Source organism: Miniopterus natalensis, chromosome 7, assembly GCF_054644295.1.
Source record: "Miniopterus natalensis isolate mMinNat1 chromosome 7, mMinNat1.hap1, whole genome shotgun sequence".
NCBI classification, from domain to species: Eukaryota; Metazoa; Chordata; class Mammalia; order Chiroptera; family Miniopteridae; genus Miniopterus; species Miniopterus natalensis.
The window spans coordinates 27,245,038-27,260,365 of NC_142087.1; the positions used below are offsets into that span (position 1 = coordinate 27,245,038).

Genomic DNA, 15,328 nt, shown 5'->3' on the forward strand with positions numbered 1-15,328 from the left:
GTGTAGCTCCTCGGATGTGCCCTTCACACCTCCCTGGGCATTGAATTTTTGTTAGACTCCCACTCTGGTTCGTTCACCTGCATCTTTGCCAGAAGCAGGTATGGGGCATGAGTCACCCGGGGACGCGGGGTTGAGCGGTACCTGCAGGGGCTGGCGCTAGAAGAAAACAGCGGGAGAGGAGGAAGCAGAGGGGACCTAGGCTGCCTCTGGCCCCACAGCGTCTGATGTGGCGGCTGGAAAGTTCAGAAACAAGGAGACAGAGCAGCAGGCCGACGCTGGCAGCAGCACCTCTGGGGCCCCCAGCAGGGCCAGGGTCCCTTCTGCATCTGTGGCAGCCCTCCAAGGGGGGACAGCCCCTGGGCTGGGTCCTAGGGCTGCTCTGGGCCAAGGCCCAAAGGCTGAGAGCAGATGTCATGGCTCAGAGTCCCCAGCAGAGAAGGCACAGGGTGAGCCAGGAAGGAGGCATGGGAGTGGGAGGCAGGAGGGGAGAGAGGAGGGGGAGAGAGAGAGAGAGAGAGAGAGTTGGGGAGGGAGAAAGGAAGAAAGACACAGAAAGAAAGGGAAAAACAGCAGAAGGGAGAGAAAGGTGGGGGGGCTTTTTAGAGAAAATGGGGGAAATGTTTTCTACTATAATTTTTAGTGATTCAATATATGAACACTCCCCTGATGATTAACTTTCCAGAGCATATTAAACCAATAGCACTCAGTTCCAGTTATTCTTGCTCAGAAAGTAGAATCGTGAAAAGAGGGGCCACTGCCAGGCCATGTGCTCGCGGTATTTTCAAGGGCCACGTAGCCCTGGCGCTCATCTTGGCGTTCAGACACAGCTGACTGTGGTCTTGTCCACATTCTACCTTAAAGTCATTTCAAAGCTGGCCACCCAGGAAGCTGATTATCAGTTGTTTGTGAACTTCCAAGGGGGCTTCCATGGAAGGATCCTGTAGCTCAGTAACTGGCAGAGTTTGAGGGCCTCCTGCTGCCAGGCCCGGCCCAGGCCCATGGCTGGCATCACTGGGTCTCCATTCATGGAGCCCCCATCATGGGATGAGGGCACAGAGAGGTGAGAATTGGGCTGGGCTGCGGAGACCCCGTCCTTCCCATCTCTGCAGTGTTGATTCTTCAGATATGCTGCAGTTTAGAAACATGCTACTGTGCTGTTTCTCCAACTTCCTGTCGCTCTGCAGATATGTGTCATCTTTTTTCTGTCCTTATGCCACACTCTCTCTCTCTCTTTCAAAGATGATGAGCCCAGGAAGAGCAGCCAGGATTCCCAGAAAACAGTCGAGGAGCCCCAGGAGCCTGTCACTGCAGAGGGCGGGAAAAGGGAAAGTGTCCAGGTAAGGGCGATTGCTCAGCCATGCCTGGGGCATGGGGGGTTCTAGGGCCTGCTTGTGTGGGCTCTGGGCATCCTGGTGCTCAGGTTATTGCCAAGAAATTCTAAGATCTGATGGGGAAAAGGCCCCACTCAGCACCAAGAGCACTAAGGTTGGGGAGACAGTGAGCCCAGGACACAGGCTGTTTGTGACAGACATAGCAGGGCCTCGCAGCTTTCTTCAGGAACGCAGCTCAGAATGGAGTTTCCTCCCCCCCACCTTCCCTGCCACCCGTTGTCCCATTTCAGGGGGCTGGGGTGGGCACAGCTGCTCATTTAAAGCCAGTTGAACAATCCAGACTTTCTGAAGAGACTTGCACACTTCCACATATGCAAAGGAGGCACGCTTTCCTTCCTGCGAACTCCAGAGACGCCCGGCCCAGCTCCGGAGAGGGGAGCTGCTGGCTCCCTGCCGGGGCCTGGCCTCAGCAGGAGCCCCGCCCGCCTCTGCAGCCAGGCGCCGCGGGGAAAGCTCTGCTTGCGCCGCTCCTGCCGCCCTGCCCTGAAGAAGGGGCGACCTGAAACAGGAGGCCGTCAGCCGGGCCGCCCCTTGGCTGGCGTGGCCAGCCTGTTCCTCCCTCAGCGCTGCGTGGCCAGCTTCCCGAGGCCTGTCTCAGTCCTGCACCCCGGGAGACCCAGGACCCACTCCTGAGGCCAGGACAGCGGGCAGGTGGAGGGCCCGGCTGTTTGATTTCTCCCCGACCTTGGACAAAACAACACCCCCTTGCCCAGCACCTCGTGCAAAGAAAATCTTGGGAGAAGAGGGAGGAGGGAGGACATTTCTCTCAGCACCAGGCCACCTGGCTCATCCCCCCGATTTCCATCTGTGTCCGTGGAAAATGCACTCTTACCCACAGACCAGAGAAGGACCCAGTCTGTAGCTGGCTGGGCGCTGTATTCAAGCGTTGGGTTAATCTCTGCACAGAGGCTGGGCCCTCCTCGGTGCTGAGGATGCCCACGAGGCCGAAACGCGGCCTTGGCCTTCAAGGCATAGCGCGGGCTGTGGGGGAGGAGAGCACCCTAATTCAGCAGGTGGGAAAGGGGGTGGGGGACATCCCAGGAGAGGGGACTGAGGGACACCTGAACCTTTTAAAGAAAGTCGTATGACGTGGATTAGATTGAGGGAAATGAGGCTGATGAATGGAACTTCTAAAAAAACCAAAACCACAACACTTTGTGCAAGGGACTTTTATCCTGGCAAAGATGGAATCACAGAAACTGGATTTACTGTCCTGCCTGAAACAACTAAAACGTGGACAAAATATATGAAATAACAGTTTTTGGATTTTTAAAAATAATTTATTTTTTATTGATTTCAGAGTGAGAAAGGGAGGGGGAGAGGGAGAGAGAGAGAGAGAAACATCAGTGATGAGTCATTGATTGGCTGCCTCCTGCTCGCCCCCAGCTGGGGATCAAGCCCGCAACCAGGCATGTGCCCTGACCGGGAATCGAACCGTGATCTCCTGGATCCTAGGTCAATGCTCTACCGCTGAGCCGTAATGGCCTGGTGAAATAACAGTTTTTAAGACACTGCTCATTAGGCAACAATGGAGAGTGTTCCCTGAGCGCTGGGACACACCAGGCAAGTCCACTGATTGCCCTGACCCACTGCCAGGGCGCAGGGCAGGAAAGACCAGTGGCAGCCCAGTGGTTTCCCTGAATTGAGGAGACAGATCTCTAAGTCCACGGAGACTAAAGCCGCTGAGGTTTGTAGGACAGAGCACCCCGAGAGCAGAGAGCTTCACAGTGAGAGATGTTCTGCACCAGCAGAGGGTCACTCTTGAGTATTCAGATGAGTACTGATCAGCTCGTGGACGCGAGGAAACTACTGAAGGTCAGGGTGAGCAAAGACCCTCCCAAAAGGATTAGAGTTCACAGTATCCGGTGCTCATAGAGGCTGAGAGGAGGCCTGATCCCTTCAGCCAGACTGGAGAGCCTTAGGACTCGCAAGGCGTTGGGAGGGTGCACAGAAGAGTCTTGCATCAGGGATAGGGAAGACTTAGCTCTGGGGTGAGCAGGGCTTCAGTCCTAACACATTTTCAGAGCAACTACCAAGAGGATCAAACTGTTTCCAAGCACCTTAGCTGAGTCCCAGAACAAAGTTCAGGAGTACTTGTAGTAGTACAAAATCATCGCCCAGCTAGGTTAAATTACAATGTTTGGAAGCCAATAAAAAATTACCAGGCACTCAAAAACTGGAATATATATTGCGTAAGGTGGAGATAATTCAACTGAAGCCAGCCTAAATCTGAAGCAGATGCTAGAATTAGTGGACAAAACATTAACACAGTTATTATAACTATATACGTTCTAAAGATCAAGGAGAGACATAAAAGATATAAAAATACCCCAAATAAAACTCCTAGAAATAAAACTACAATTCATGAGATGAAAAAGACACTGGAAGATTAACCACAGATTAGATATTGTAATAAAAAAAGATTAGTGAACTTGAAACAAAATGAGAATTTTAAAAAATGATCATTGTGTCAGTGAGCTGTGGGATAACTTCAGGTACCCAATATGCATGTAATTGGAGTCCATAAAAAAGACGAGAGAGAGGTTGGAACAAAAAAAATATTTGAAGAAGTAATAACTAAACAAATTCTAAATGTTGTGAAAGCAATAAACCCACAGACACAAGCTCAACAAATAGCAAGCATAAGAAACATGAAGAAAATATACCGTACAATCGTAATCAAATAGTGATAAAGAGAACTTCAATTTGATAGTGGTTATTTTTGAAAAATCTATAGCTAACATCATACTTAATGGTAAAAGACTGGATGCTTTCCACCGAGTCAGAAACCAGGCAAGTATATTCGCTCTCAACACTTCTATTCAGAATTATACTGGAGGCTCAAGCCAGTGCGAAAGGGCAAGAAAAGAAATAAAAGGCATCTAGATTGGAAAGGAAGAATTAAAACTCTTTTATTTGAAGATAACTGTCTAGAATCTACAAAACAGCTGCTAGAACTAATACATTCTTTGGCAAGTTGTTAAATATATACAAAGTTAATATGCAAAGTTTAATTCTCTATGTAATAGCAATGAACAATTAGACATTGAAATAAATATTATTTATAATAGTACAGATATACAAAATACTTAGAGATGAATCTGATAGAAGATGTTTAAGACCTGTGTATACTGAAAACTATAAAATATTTCTGAGAGAATGTAATAAGACTTAAGTAATTGAAGAGCTATCCTGATAACCCATGTTCATGGTTGGAGACTCAATATTGCCAAGATGTCAATTCTTCCCAAACTGATTAATGCAATTGCAGTCAAAATTTCAGGAGGAATTTTTATATAAATTGAAAAATTGATTCAAAAATTCAGTTAGGAATGCAAAGGATCTGGAGTAGCCAAAACAACTTTGGGAAAAGAACAAAGTTGTAGGACTAATGCTTCTGATTTCTGTTGTAATTAAGGCAGTGTAGTAATGGTCTTGAGGTCAACTCATAGGTTAATGGAGTAGAACAGAAGATCCATGTATAGACTCGGCATATAACCTATAATGACAAACGGCAGATCATTGCTTGCCTGGGTTGCAGAAGGGCACAGGGTTGGGGAGGGGGCCACGTAGAAACACAGAAGCTTTTAGGAGTGATGTGTATGCTCGTTACTTTTATTGTGATATTTTTATGGGTGCATGCATAGGTCAAAACTTTTCAAAAGGTGCACTTTAAATATATGCAGTTTACTATGTCAGTTATACCTCAATAAAGCAGTTTTAAAAACCTAGTGCGGCTTTTAATTTGCACAGAAGAATAAAAGTATTTTACTTTAATTATTGTTACTAGCATCTACAGAGAATTAGGAAGTACAGGCATTGTGCTAAGTGCTTACCTGCCTATCTGTCTGTCTACCTACCTACCTGTCAGTCTGTCTGTCTATCTATCTATCTTGCCTATTTATCCTTACTTTATTCTCATAGCAACCTTATGAGGTAGATTCTGCTCCTAGCCCCTTTTTACAGGTGAGGAAACTGAGGCCTGGAAACATTCTCACTGCCACACAGCCAGCAAGCAGTGGAGCCAGGATCTGAACCCAGGGAGTTTGCTCCAGAGCTCAGGCTCTGAGCCACTGGGCCATTGATTAATTCCCATGTTTTGCCATTATTTGCAGGGAAAAATTGCAGAAGAAGCCGCAGTTGAGGAACTTCCACCAATAATGGAAAGTGGAAATGCTGGTGAGATGGAGGTAGGGCCCGTGGAGGGCTTTGTGTGCTGCCTGGGTGGCCCCCACGTGGTTCACTCCTTGCCACCCGAGCCTGTGACCTTTTCTCCTCCAGGCTCCCTGCCTCTCTCTACAAGTTTATATCTGCCACCTCCCTTAGGACCTATTCCACAAAACCTCCCTCGATTAACTTGTACTCTACTGTGATTGTAGGAGGATTCTCTGTTCTCTATCTCCTGCACAGCTCAAACCAAGAAGCTACACTTTCTACATCAATTATTTGCAACAATTTCAGTAAATAGAGATTTCCTCTTTTTTTCCATTGTCCACAGAGAAAACATTTGGTTAGGGGCAAAGCATTTGTAAGAATTTTCTGCAACTCTCTGTATCATGTGAACATACACATGCTCATGTACACACTTACATGTGTATGTCATTCACCTGCACCCCAGGTTCCAATAACTGCTCCTGTGACAGATTCAGGCCAAGGGTGGTGGCACCCTCCGCCAGTCGCTCTCCCTGGGGCACTGCCTCATCTCTGTCGGTTTTCCTCCACCCTGCCCACAGCTTCACACATGGTCAGCCTGCTTTGGCCACTCCTTTGGCGTGTATGGTCTGTTTCCTGCTAGAGACCTGCGAATTCAGGTAGAGATTGGCAGGGCTCTGTGGACCCTGCTCAGGAGTGTGACATTTCCCTAAGGAGCAGAGGAAGGCTAGGAAGGTTTGGAGTGGGAGACTGACACGATCAGACTTTCTCATTCCCCAGTTACGAACTTTCTGTGGATTCCCAAGCGCCTCTTCTTGGTAGGTCAGCTGGTGAGTCAGCCCGAAAGTCTACAGGGCCCTTGAGGGGGAATCAGGGGACAGGAAGTTGGGTCATCTCCATGGAGGTTCCTGGAGAAGTTCACCGAACATTAATCTGGGATATTCAGATTCTGAGAGCCGGCCGGATTATTGCTCCTCCCTCCTCTTCAGACTCTGACCAGTTAAGTCTTCACAGAAGTCAGCTAGAGATAAAAGTACCTCTTTATTACGACCAAGCCTGATCTGGGCAACAAAGCTTGGGCGTGTAACACAAATGGATTTACAACTCCCACAAGAAAGGGCGTAAACCATGAACAAAGACAACAAAAAGGCCTGTAAAACAAGAAGGCAAGTGGGTCAGCAGGCAGGTGAGCAAGGCTAGATCAGAGGAGGGGAGAGAAGGAATGAAGTCATAGACCATCTCAAATGCTTGGTGGTTTGGAAAATATTGGCAAACACGTGGCAAATCTGACAAAGCTTGTGGGAAAAATTAGGAAGCCAAGAGAATCAAGGCAGTGCACAGATGAGAACACAGCCATATTACACTCCCTGCTCAGCAGCAGTGATACCTGCATGTTTATAAAAATGTTAATCCTTACTGTTCTGACCGTGCATTGTGCTGTAATTCTGTTGAGGGCTGAGGGGCTGGGATAAGGGAAGCAAGGTAGTAGGGGTTACATCCTACTAAGGGGTTACATCGACCCATCACATTAATATCCAAAAGGGAATTTCAAAAACCGATGAATTAAGAAATAACAGTGAAAGCACATACTCAGAAATATCGAGGTAAATACCAAAAGAAATGAGAACATTGAGAATGCTAACCATCAGGAGAGGGACTTGGGCGGACAGGGGACTCCAGATTACAAGTTTCTAATATAAGGGTTATTTTAAGTTTTACTCTATGCATGTATTACTTTGACTTAAAAGAACTCCAAGGCAGATCTCAGAAGGAATCACTTTCCTCTAACTGAGCTGTGACACCTTTTTAGATACCCCTAAAGTGAGACCAGAAAGACTCAGTGCTCTTTCCAGGGGGCCATGGACAGTTGGACCTCCCAGGCTCCACCTCACCACCAAACCGCCCAAACAGTCCCAAAGATCCAAAAATTTTTGTAGCAGGAAAACACTTTGGGGGACAGAGTTATTTTGCTTATGGAATTAACATGTATATAGCACTGCCATGCTCTAACCTCTACCCAGTGATGCAATTAAAATATGCCTCCTGTATCAAAGGCCAACTGAAACCATTTGTTTTCTGACCTACATGTGAGAACTCGTTTCCGTCCTTTTATAAATTTTTAATACTGTATTGAGAGCACCTCCTTAAAATGAGGCCTGGCTCAGGATGATCTGTTTCAGGTGAGACAGCCACCTCTGTCCTGGAAACGGAGAGATGATGCCGCCACTAACCCATTAAACTGCAGAAGATGGGCAGGATTCCCATTTGGTTCCTCCCCCTCTCTCCTCGCTCCAGGACGTAGAAAACCTCCATCGAGAGTCCACTGCAGATGATTACTGTGTCGATAATGTGAACCCGGCGTCCATCCCTGTGCCCGAGGACAACTTCTTCCGCCCCGTCTACATGGGAGCCCCTTCTGCGTTCTGTATTCAGCTGTTCTGTATTGATGAGAAACACGAAGCGAGGCGAGTGCCGGTCCCCAGGCCGTCTGTCGCGGGGAGACGCTCTTACGGTGTTGGCGGCCCAACAGTTCAGTCTTGCAGAGCCAGTGGCTTCCGAACCTGGCCACACATCCTAACCCCCTGGGGAGCGTTTTGAAAAGCACAGATTTCCTGACCCCATTCCCAGAGATTCCAGTCCATAAAATTTGGGTAAGGCCCCCAGCACTGGGCTGCCCAGGGTCTGGCTCACCTGTGTAACGGTCGGGGATCTGGAAAACTATCACTTACGTAACCACGTGCTGCTCCCCATTCTCTAAAGCCTTTATTTTGGGGAAACTTGGGATTTAGGCTGCTGCTTGTCTGGAGTTTTTTTTGGGGGGTGGTGCAAGTAACAGAAAATCCAACTCCAAGTGGCTTTGAAAAAATGGAATAGTTGCCTCACGTAACAAAGGATAAGTGCAGTGGCAGGACTGATGCTCAGTACGGCTTGATTCAGGACTTAGACCACCCAGCCAAGGACCATGTTTCTCTCTCCTACCTCCAGGCTCTGGTTTCCTGCTGCTGGCCCCATTTTCAGGGCAGTGTCTTCACCTGGGGCTAGAAAAGTGGACAGCGGGCTCAGGGTCTGCACCAAAATCTCATGCAGACAGTCTGGTTTGGGCCTCGCTGTCCAGCCAAAGCCCCTTTGGCCCAGTTGGGCTGTGTGCCCATCCTGTGCTCATGTACAGGGCCAGGCTAGCAGGCCTGGACCCTTCCCTCAGGCTCCCTGCAGAATCTGGGGCTGGAGCCTCTCCCAAAGGTAGCCTGAGAGGGGGGTTAGAACAACAATCGGGGGCAGCTGCTGGGAGGAGTAGTCATGGTGCCACACAGGCGACTCAGGCACCCCACTTCCTGTCCCTCCAAAACACCCACGTGTTTCGAGCCTGTTGTCCCTTGTAGTCTGGATATGGACCCCTGCCCTCGATGCCTAGAGTCCACATCTCCCATAGGATGTCCACTGACTCCTCCATTTTATCCACAGATCAATCTTGAAGAGGAATAGACTGGCCCATTTTGATAGACTGGGAAGCTTCTAGAATATCTTTTAGGTGACCAAGAGCACTGCTGGACATTTCCTTCTCTTAAGGTTTCTGTTTCTTTGGTCATCTGGAAGGTTGAAAAGGGAAACCCTTTTTTTAAAATTATATCGTTCACATCTAAAAAGTCAATAAACCCTTTTAGATATGTATATATTTATTTTCCTCTGTGCATTCAGATATGATGTGTTTGGAATGTGATTTTTGAATTTTCAAACAGAAATTTGATGACCCGTTATGGTTTGCCTGTGAATATACATCACAGCTGGTCAGAAAATCTTCTGCATATCAAAGAGGAAAAGATCAGAGTAGCATATAATATGCCCGTGTCTCCCCCCAGCTCTTCCAGAAAGGCAAGGAGGGATCATGTCCACAGAATGACTATCTTGCTTTTTGAATGTGCAGAGATTATTACTTGTGATAATAGTACCTTCAGTTCTAGAAAAATACTTTATTACTGACGTATGAAGCTTATGACTTCTGCAACTGATTAATGTTCAGCTAGACACAAATTCTGACCAGCGGTTGGCTAATTGCTGCCTGAGGGGGAGAAAGCCACACGTCTTTTTAAATATTCACCGATGGTGGATTTGCTTGCAGACCAGTGACATGCTTACTGTCTTTTTACAGGTCATTGGACTTTATGAATTTTGTTTTCAGTCTCTTTCCTGTAAGTACATGCTGAATTTTGAGTAACACAATTGGTTTTGTAAGCTAGAAAAGCGAAGTGCCATATTCATTGTCCAAGCATTTAAAATGCTCAGAATGTAGAGGTTTCAGCTGCTTCTGTGTTCTGCTAATAAGGTTAAGTGACATGGCATGAACTCTTAAAAACAGAAACTATTGTCGTTTTTTATAATTTTTCCGTCATGCTGTTTTGATAGTTTTCTTTCAATGCATAATTTCTTTTAGAGATAGCATGACCAGTGCTTTCTTAGAATCAAATCATTAATAGAAAGCTGGTAAGTATATGAAAATGTCAGAAATTACACCAAAGTGAATTAGACTGTTGTATTACTTGATAGCTTACATTAGCTCAAAGAATTCTGGGACCATTATATTGCTTTTGTGCGGATAGGAAAGTGAGTACCTGTGGCTGACTTTCTGCTTGGTCCTGCCTGACTTAGAGCCTGCCGTGGATGACGGGATCCCCCAGGCACCGGTCAAGTGCAGACAAGACACTCCATTTCAGGGTGTCCTGGCCTCTTTCTGCACTTCTGTTTCGTGTTGTCAAGGAATGGAGGTTCTAACCAATGTTTTATCGCTTTATTGGAGGAAGGGAAGGGGGAAGGGGGATAGCTGAGGGACACAATGGATTTTTTGGCAGACTTTTTCCATGCTGGCCTGTCGGCTAAGTGAAGTTAACAACTGTACTTCTCCAGTTGGCTAATTACAAGCGGGAGTATCTTCTGCTTTAATTTTCCTTGATATTCTTTATACTGAAGCAAAAAAAAAAAAAAAAAATACGGTTGACTTATGTTGCCTGAAAGCTACGTGACCTTAGATTGCATGTCCTCATTTTGTTAATATAATGAAGCCTTGCAATAAGGTTCCCCGTCATATATTTTCGAATTTATTTTAAGGCATTTCGAAGCTTATAAAGCAATGTGGATTACCCTCAAATGGGACTTACAAAGCTGGTTTCCTTCAGAGATGCCCCAGAGCAACTTCACTAAGCTTAATTCATTCCTATTTTGAAGTCCATGTAAAGGCAGATCTTTAGCATGACTAAAGCAATGCTGGGTTTAAAAAGGTAAAAGAAATGTTTATTTTTTTAGTTATTTATTTTTAATCCTCGCCTGAGGATATGTTTTTATTGATTTTTTTAGTGAGAGAGAAACATCCATGTGAGAGAAACATCAGTCGGTTGCCTCCCGTATGCGCCCCGACTGGGGACTGAACCTGCAGCCTTTTGGTGCACAGGATGATTCTCCAGCCAGCCGAGCCACCAGCCAGGGCAAGGCATGTGTGCTTATTAATTCTATTTTATTTCAGGATATGGGGCATCAGGAACAAAATACCTTCATCCCACTCATCATAGTCTCCCCCTCCCAGAGGAAGCCCACAGAGACTTGGCACCCAGTCCTTACGTGTAGCTCCGACTATTCAACAACTTGACTCTAATGTCCCCAAAAGGAGCTGTGTTATTTTGCCAGAAAAAAAGGAAGATTAGGTCAAAGAATGGTTCACTCCTTCGCGTAGCACAGATGTCCCCAGGGGTGTGGATTAGCACAGGTAATACCTTCACAGGGTTCCGGAGGAGGCCAGATCCCAAAGGGACACATTAGCTCTGGGAAGAGCAGGCTGTTTGTGCAGGCACCTGGCAGGGGGTTAAACGGGGCGTGTGGGGCACAGACAGTCGGCAGCACTGTCCGACAGGCAGCGTATTCGAGCTGGATAAGCAGTTATTCTCAGTGTCCCAGCAGCCACATTAAAAAAATGGAGAAAGACACAGGTGGACTCAATTTTCATAAATGTATTTTATGTAACTCAGTATGCCCAAAATTTAATCATTTCAACATGTAATCAGTATGAAAAATTATTAGTGAGATATTGGCACTCTTTTTCTCCATTTTTGAAACTCAGCTTATCTTAAATACAAGCGGTAACTTTTCATCAGAAATACTTGATCTGCACTTAGGTTTTATAAAATTTATAATTCAATAAGTAGGTTCATATTCCTAAGTTGTTCCAAACATACATAAAACTTTTCCAATAACTGAATTCAGTATCAGTTTTTAAATTTAAGTTAAATTAAATTTAGAATTCCGTTTCCTAGTCACACCAGCCACATTCCAAATGCTCAGTGGCCAGACGTGGCTGCTGGCTACCATATTGGACAGTGCAGACCTAGGAGGTAAGTGACAGCTGTCAGGCAGGATATGTGGGTCATTCTGTGTCTGCCAACTAAACCCACTGCCCAGGTTAAACAGGTCCTTAGACCTGTTCACCCAAATGGGATCACGTCATGATAAAACACACAGACAGGACTTGAGACCAGAAGAGTCCTAGAACTCCACCCTCTCATCTCACAGAGGAGGGGACCACAGCTGGTACAATACCACTTAGTAACCCTGCCTCATTCACTCCTGAGTGCAAGGGAATTTGAAAGGGCAAATGCCTTAGACTAAAAATCTGCTTCCGCAAGAGAGCTATGCCCAGTGGGTTCCACTGCCCACAGGATTAATCCATTCAGGCTTCGATGAGACTCTTCATACTATGGCGGTTGCTTATCCCCGAGTTTTATATGATTGCTTTCCAAACTATAGGAAAGTTTAATTGGAATAACCTCTCCTTTACACATTTTGCTCCTAGGTTCTTTATTGTTTTACAGCAGGAATTTGTTTAGTATAGCGATAAATGATTTCTGATCGTCTTTCCTTTGCACTGCTCCAATCATGTTAGGACAAGAACTTCTGTCTCATTTCTGTGCCTCATCTGACCCCTGAGTTTGTGCTCATCCAGAACTTTGTGAAGATAGTCCCCTTCAACAACTGCACCCTGGAGCAGGATCTCTATGTCTTCCATCGGGCTGGGTTGCTCAAGTAAGTGGATGCACATTTGACCAGAAGGCCTTCCATGAAGTTAAAAAATGAGAATGGAACAAGGAGCTCCCTGCCATTTCAATGTAATGATTTATTTTTAAAATTGTCTTATTGGCAGAGGGCTTAATCAAATGATTTTAATTAATACATTTAGGGACTGAGTCATATCGAGAACTTACTTGTCCAGTCAGATATTAAAACATAAGTTAACTCTACAATAATCAAAATGATGCCATGTTCACAGACTATGGATAGAACCATGTAACACAAGAACGTCCCACCATAGGCCCCAATAGAGTAAGAATTTAGAGTGTGCATGTGCGTGTGTGCGTGTGTGTGTGTGAGTAAAGATATGTCTAGACATATGTATGTCACAAAACTTCTGTCACAACAGTGGGAAAAGGAATGTTTATTCTGTAAATGGTGGTACAAAAAATAAAGATTAAAATGTTCTTCATAGTCTACAGGAAAATAGATTCCCAGGTGATTGAAGGGTTAAATGTAAATATTAAAATCATAAAAAATTAGATAATAAATCTACAGTGTTAGGTTCTGTCCCAAATTCTGAGAATACAACAGTGGACAACATATGGGCGTGTTCCCGATCCTTTCAAAGCTCGTAAAGACCCTCATAAATGTAAACCTGCAGTTTGATGGCTGTGCCAGCAGTGGGTACGTGGTTCTGTGAACACGCACCGTTGGGAGATTTGCCCGGTCAGGGGGAGCTTCCCGAGGAAGAGCACTGACCGCTGGACAAGGAGTGTGAGTGGAGGCTGATCTTTATCACATCACACGGGCGGGGAAGTTCTGTTTAGGACATGGAAGAAAAAAAATCTTAATTTTTTTTCTTGCTACATAATGTTTTTTGAACCACCCTCATTTAATTAAGATGCACCTAATAGAATATTTTTAACAAACACGGCGTACCCAGTGTTGGTATATTTAATAGATGTGGGCAAATGGAGAGTAAAGCAGGTGAGGGAGAGGAAATGCTGGGGTGCGGGATGCGAAGCGGAGGCCCCTGGGGAAGGAGACGGGGAGCGAGCCACGTGGGCGCAGCCAGGCACGGGGACCCACATCTACTTTTTATACCTTGGTTTTCAAATCCGTCGTCGTCTTGCATTTTTTGCTTCACTTCTCTTGACATTTGGGATGAATTGTCCTTGCTCTGAAGTTTGCTTACTTTAAATTTCATGACCTCGTGTTCTGGCCTCCCACCCGCTCTTGCTTTCCTTCCCCTGGGAAATTACGTTTGTCCCTGGCCTCTGGCCATTCTGGTGAGCGCCGGGACTCACCATCCGTTCAACCGCTGTCAGCTGCCACCGGAGGCGCCCTCTCGTCTCACTTACCATGCTGGTCTTTGTGGCTAGTATTAAATGTGTGTAAGCTGAATGCTTGTGTGTTTTTTTAACATTTTTTACTTTATATAGTGATCCGGCCATTCGGCCCACCTTCCTGCCCTTCTACATGCTTGCCTGGAGTTGGTCTTTTTTAATGTTGGGGACTGTGTTTCAAACTCTTTTATCCAACTAATATTTATTGTGCTAGAAATTATTTCCTCTGAATAAACATTTACTGCTCAGTTAGATCACACCACCAATTGCCAACTTTGCTTGGGCAGTAAAGATGCCCTTACATATCTGGCTTTTAAGTGATTTCTCCCCTCAGTGCTTGTGTTTTACTTGCCTTTCTGTGGGTGGCTCACTCATGCCCCATTCTCATTTTTCCTGACAGGCCACCCTAATGCCTACCTCAGGCCTCTGCCATTACTGAGAGTGTCTTAGTGATATCGATTCTTCCAGTGCGTTTCATCAGGCTCCTTGAATAGAACCCAATAGAAAACTGTAGGTTGTGGTTATTGTTTCATTTTGTTTTTTGGTTTAAACTGAAGTCCTGTGACTGTTGAACGGCTTCGTGCCCTGTTACCCAGATCACTCCTGTGGAATTCAGAAAGACTCAAATTCCTTTCCTTCTTTCTGGCTTGTTTTTTCATTTGCTGGCATCCAAAAACCACCCTACATTCTGCAAGGCTGACCACACACATACTTCTAGGTGTTTAAAACAATTCATTTGCCCAATTTGGGGTTTAACATGAAATGTTAAGTCTTTTTTCTTCTACTTTTATATATAATTTTCTATTCTGTTATGTGTGAAGTCTCAGTAAGTACTACAGATTCTGCCCTTTGAGGCAGAGTCCATCAAAAACAGGAGAAGAGCCCTGGCCGGTTTGGCTCAGGGGTTAGAGCTTCAACCCTCGGACTGAAGGGTCTCAGGTTCGATTCCCGTCAAGGGCATGTACCTTGGTTGCAGGCTCGATCCCCGGCCCCATTTCAGGGGACATGTGCAGAAGGCAACCAATTGATGTGTCTCTCTCACTCACATCGATGTTTCTCTCTCTTTCTCTCCCCCACCCCTTCCACTCTCAATGGAAAAAATACCCTCGGAGAAGATTAACAAAAAGAATTAAGACTCATGAAGCCAGCCTAGGTTTAATGTCATTTCTTAACTTCTTAAAACACTTAAAAAATTTGAAGGAGAGCCCGGCTGGGCGTGGCTCGGTGGTTGAGCATTGACCTGGGATCCAGGTGATCAGGGTTCGATTCCCGGTCAGGGCACATGCCCGGGTTGCGGGCTCGAACCCCAGTCGGGCGTGCAGGAGGCAGCCGATCAATGACCCTCATCATTGATGTTTCTGCCTCTCTCTCCCTCTCCTTTCCTCTCTC

At 45.9% G+C, this 15,328-nt stretch overlaps 1 protein-coding gene across 1 annotated transcript in view; it reads left to right on the forward strand.

The window, feature by feature from the left end:
• CFAP61 (cilia and flagella associated protein 61) overlaps positions 1–15,328 on the forward strand; it is a 161,711-nt gene that overhangs the window by 34,833 nt on the left and 111,550 nt on the right. The window contains exons 8-12 of the mRNA XM_016212031.2: positions 1,240–1,337; positions 5,507–5,581; positions 7,839–8,008; positions 9,691–9,730; positions 12,466–12,605. Of these exons, the coding sequence (XP_016067517.2) occupies positions 1,240–1,337; positions 5,507–5,581; positions 7,839–8,008; positions 9,691–9,730; positions 12,466–12,605 (523 nt within the window). The remainder of the gene's footprint in view (positions 1–1,239; positions 1,338–5,506; positions 5,582–7,838; positions 8,009–9,690; positions 9,731–12,465; positions 12,606–15,328) is intronic.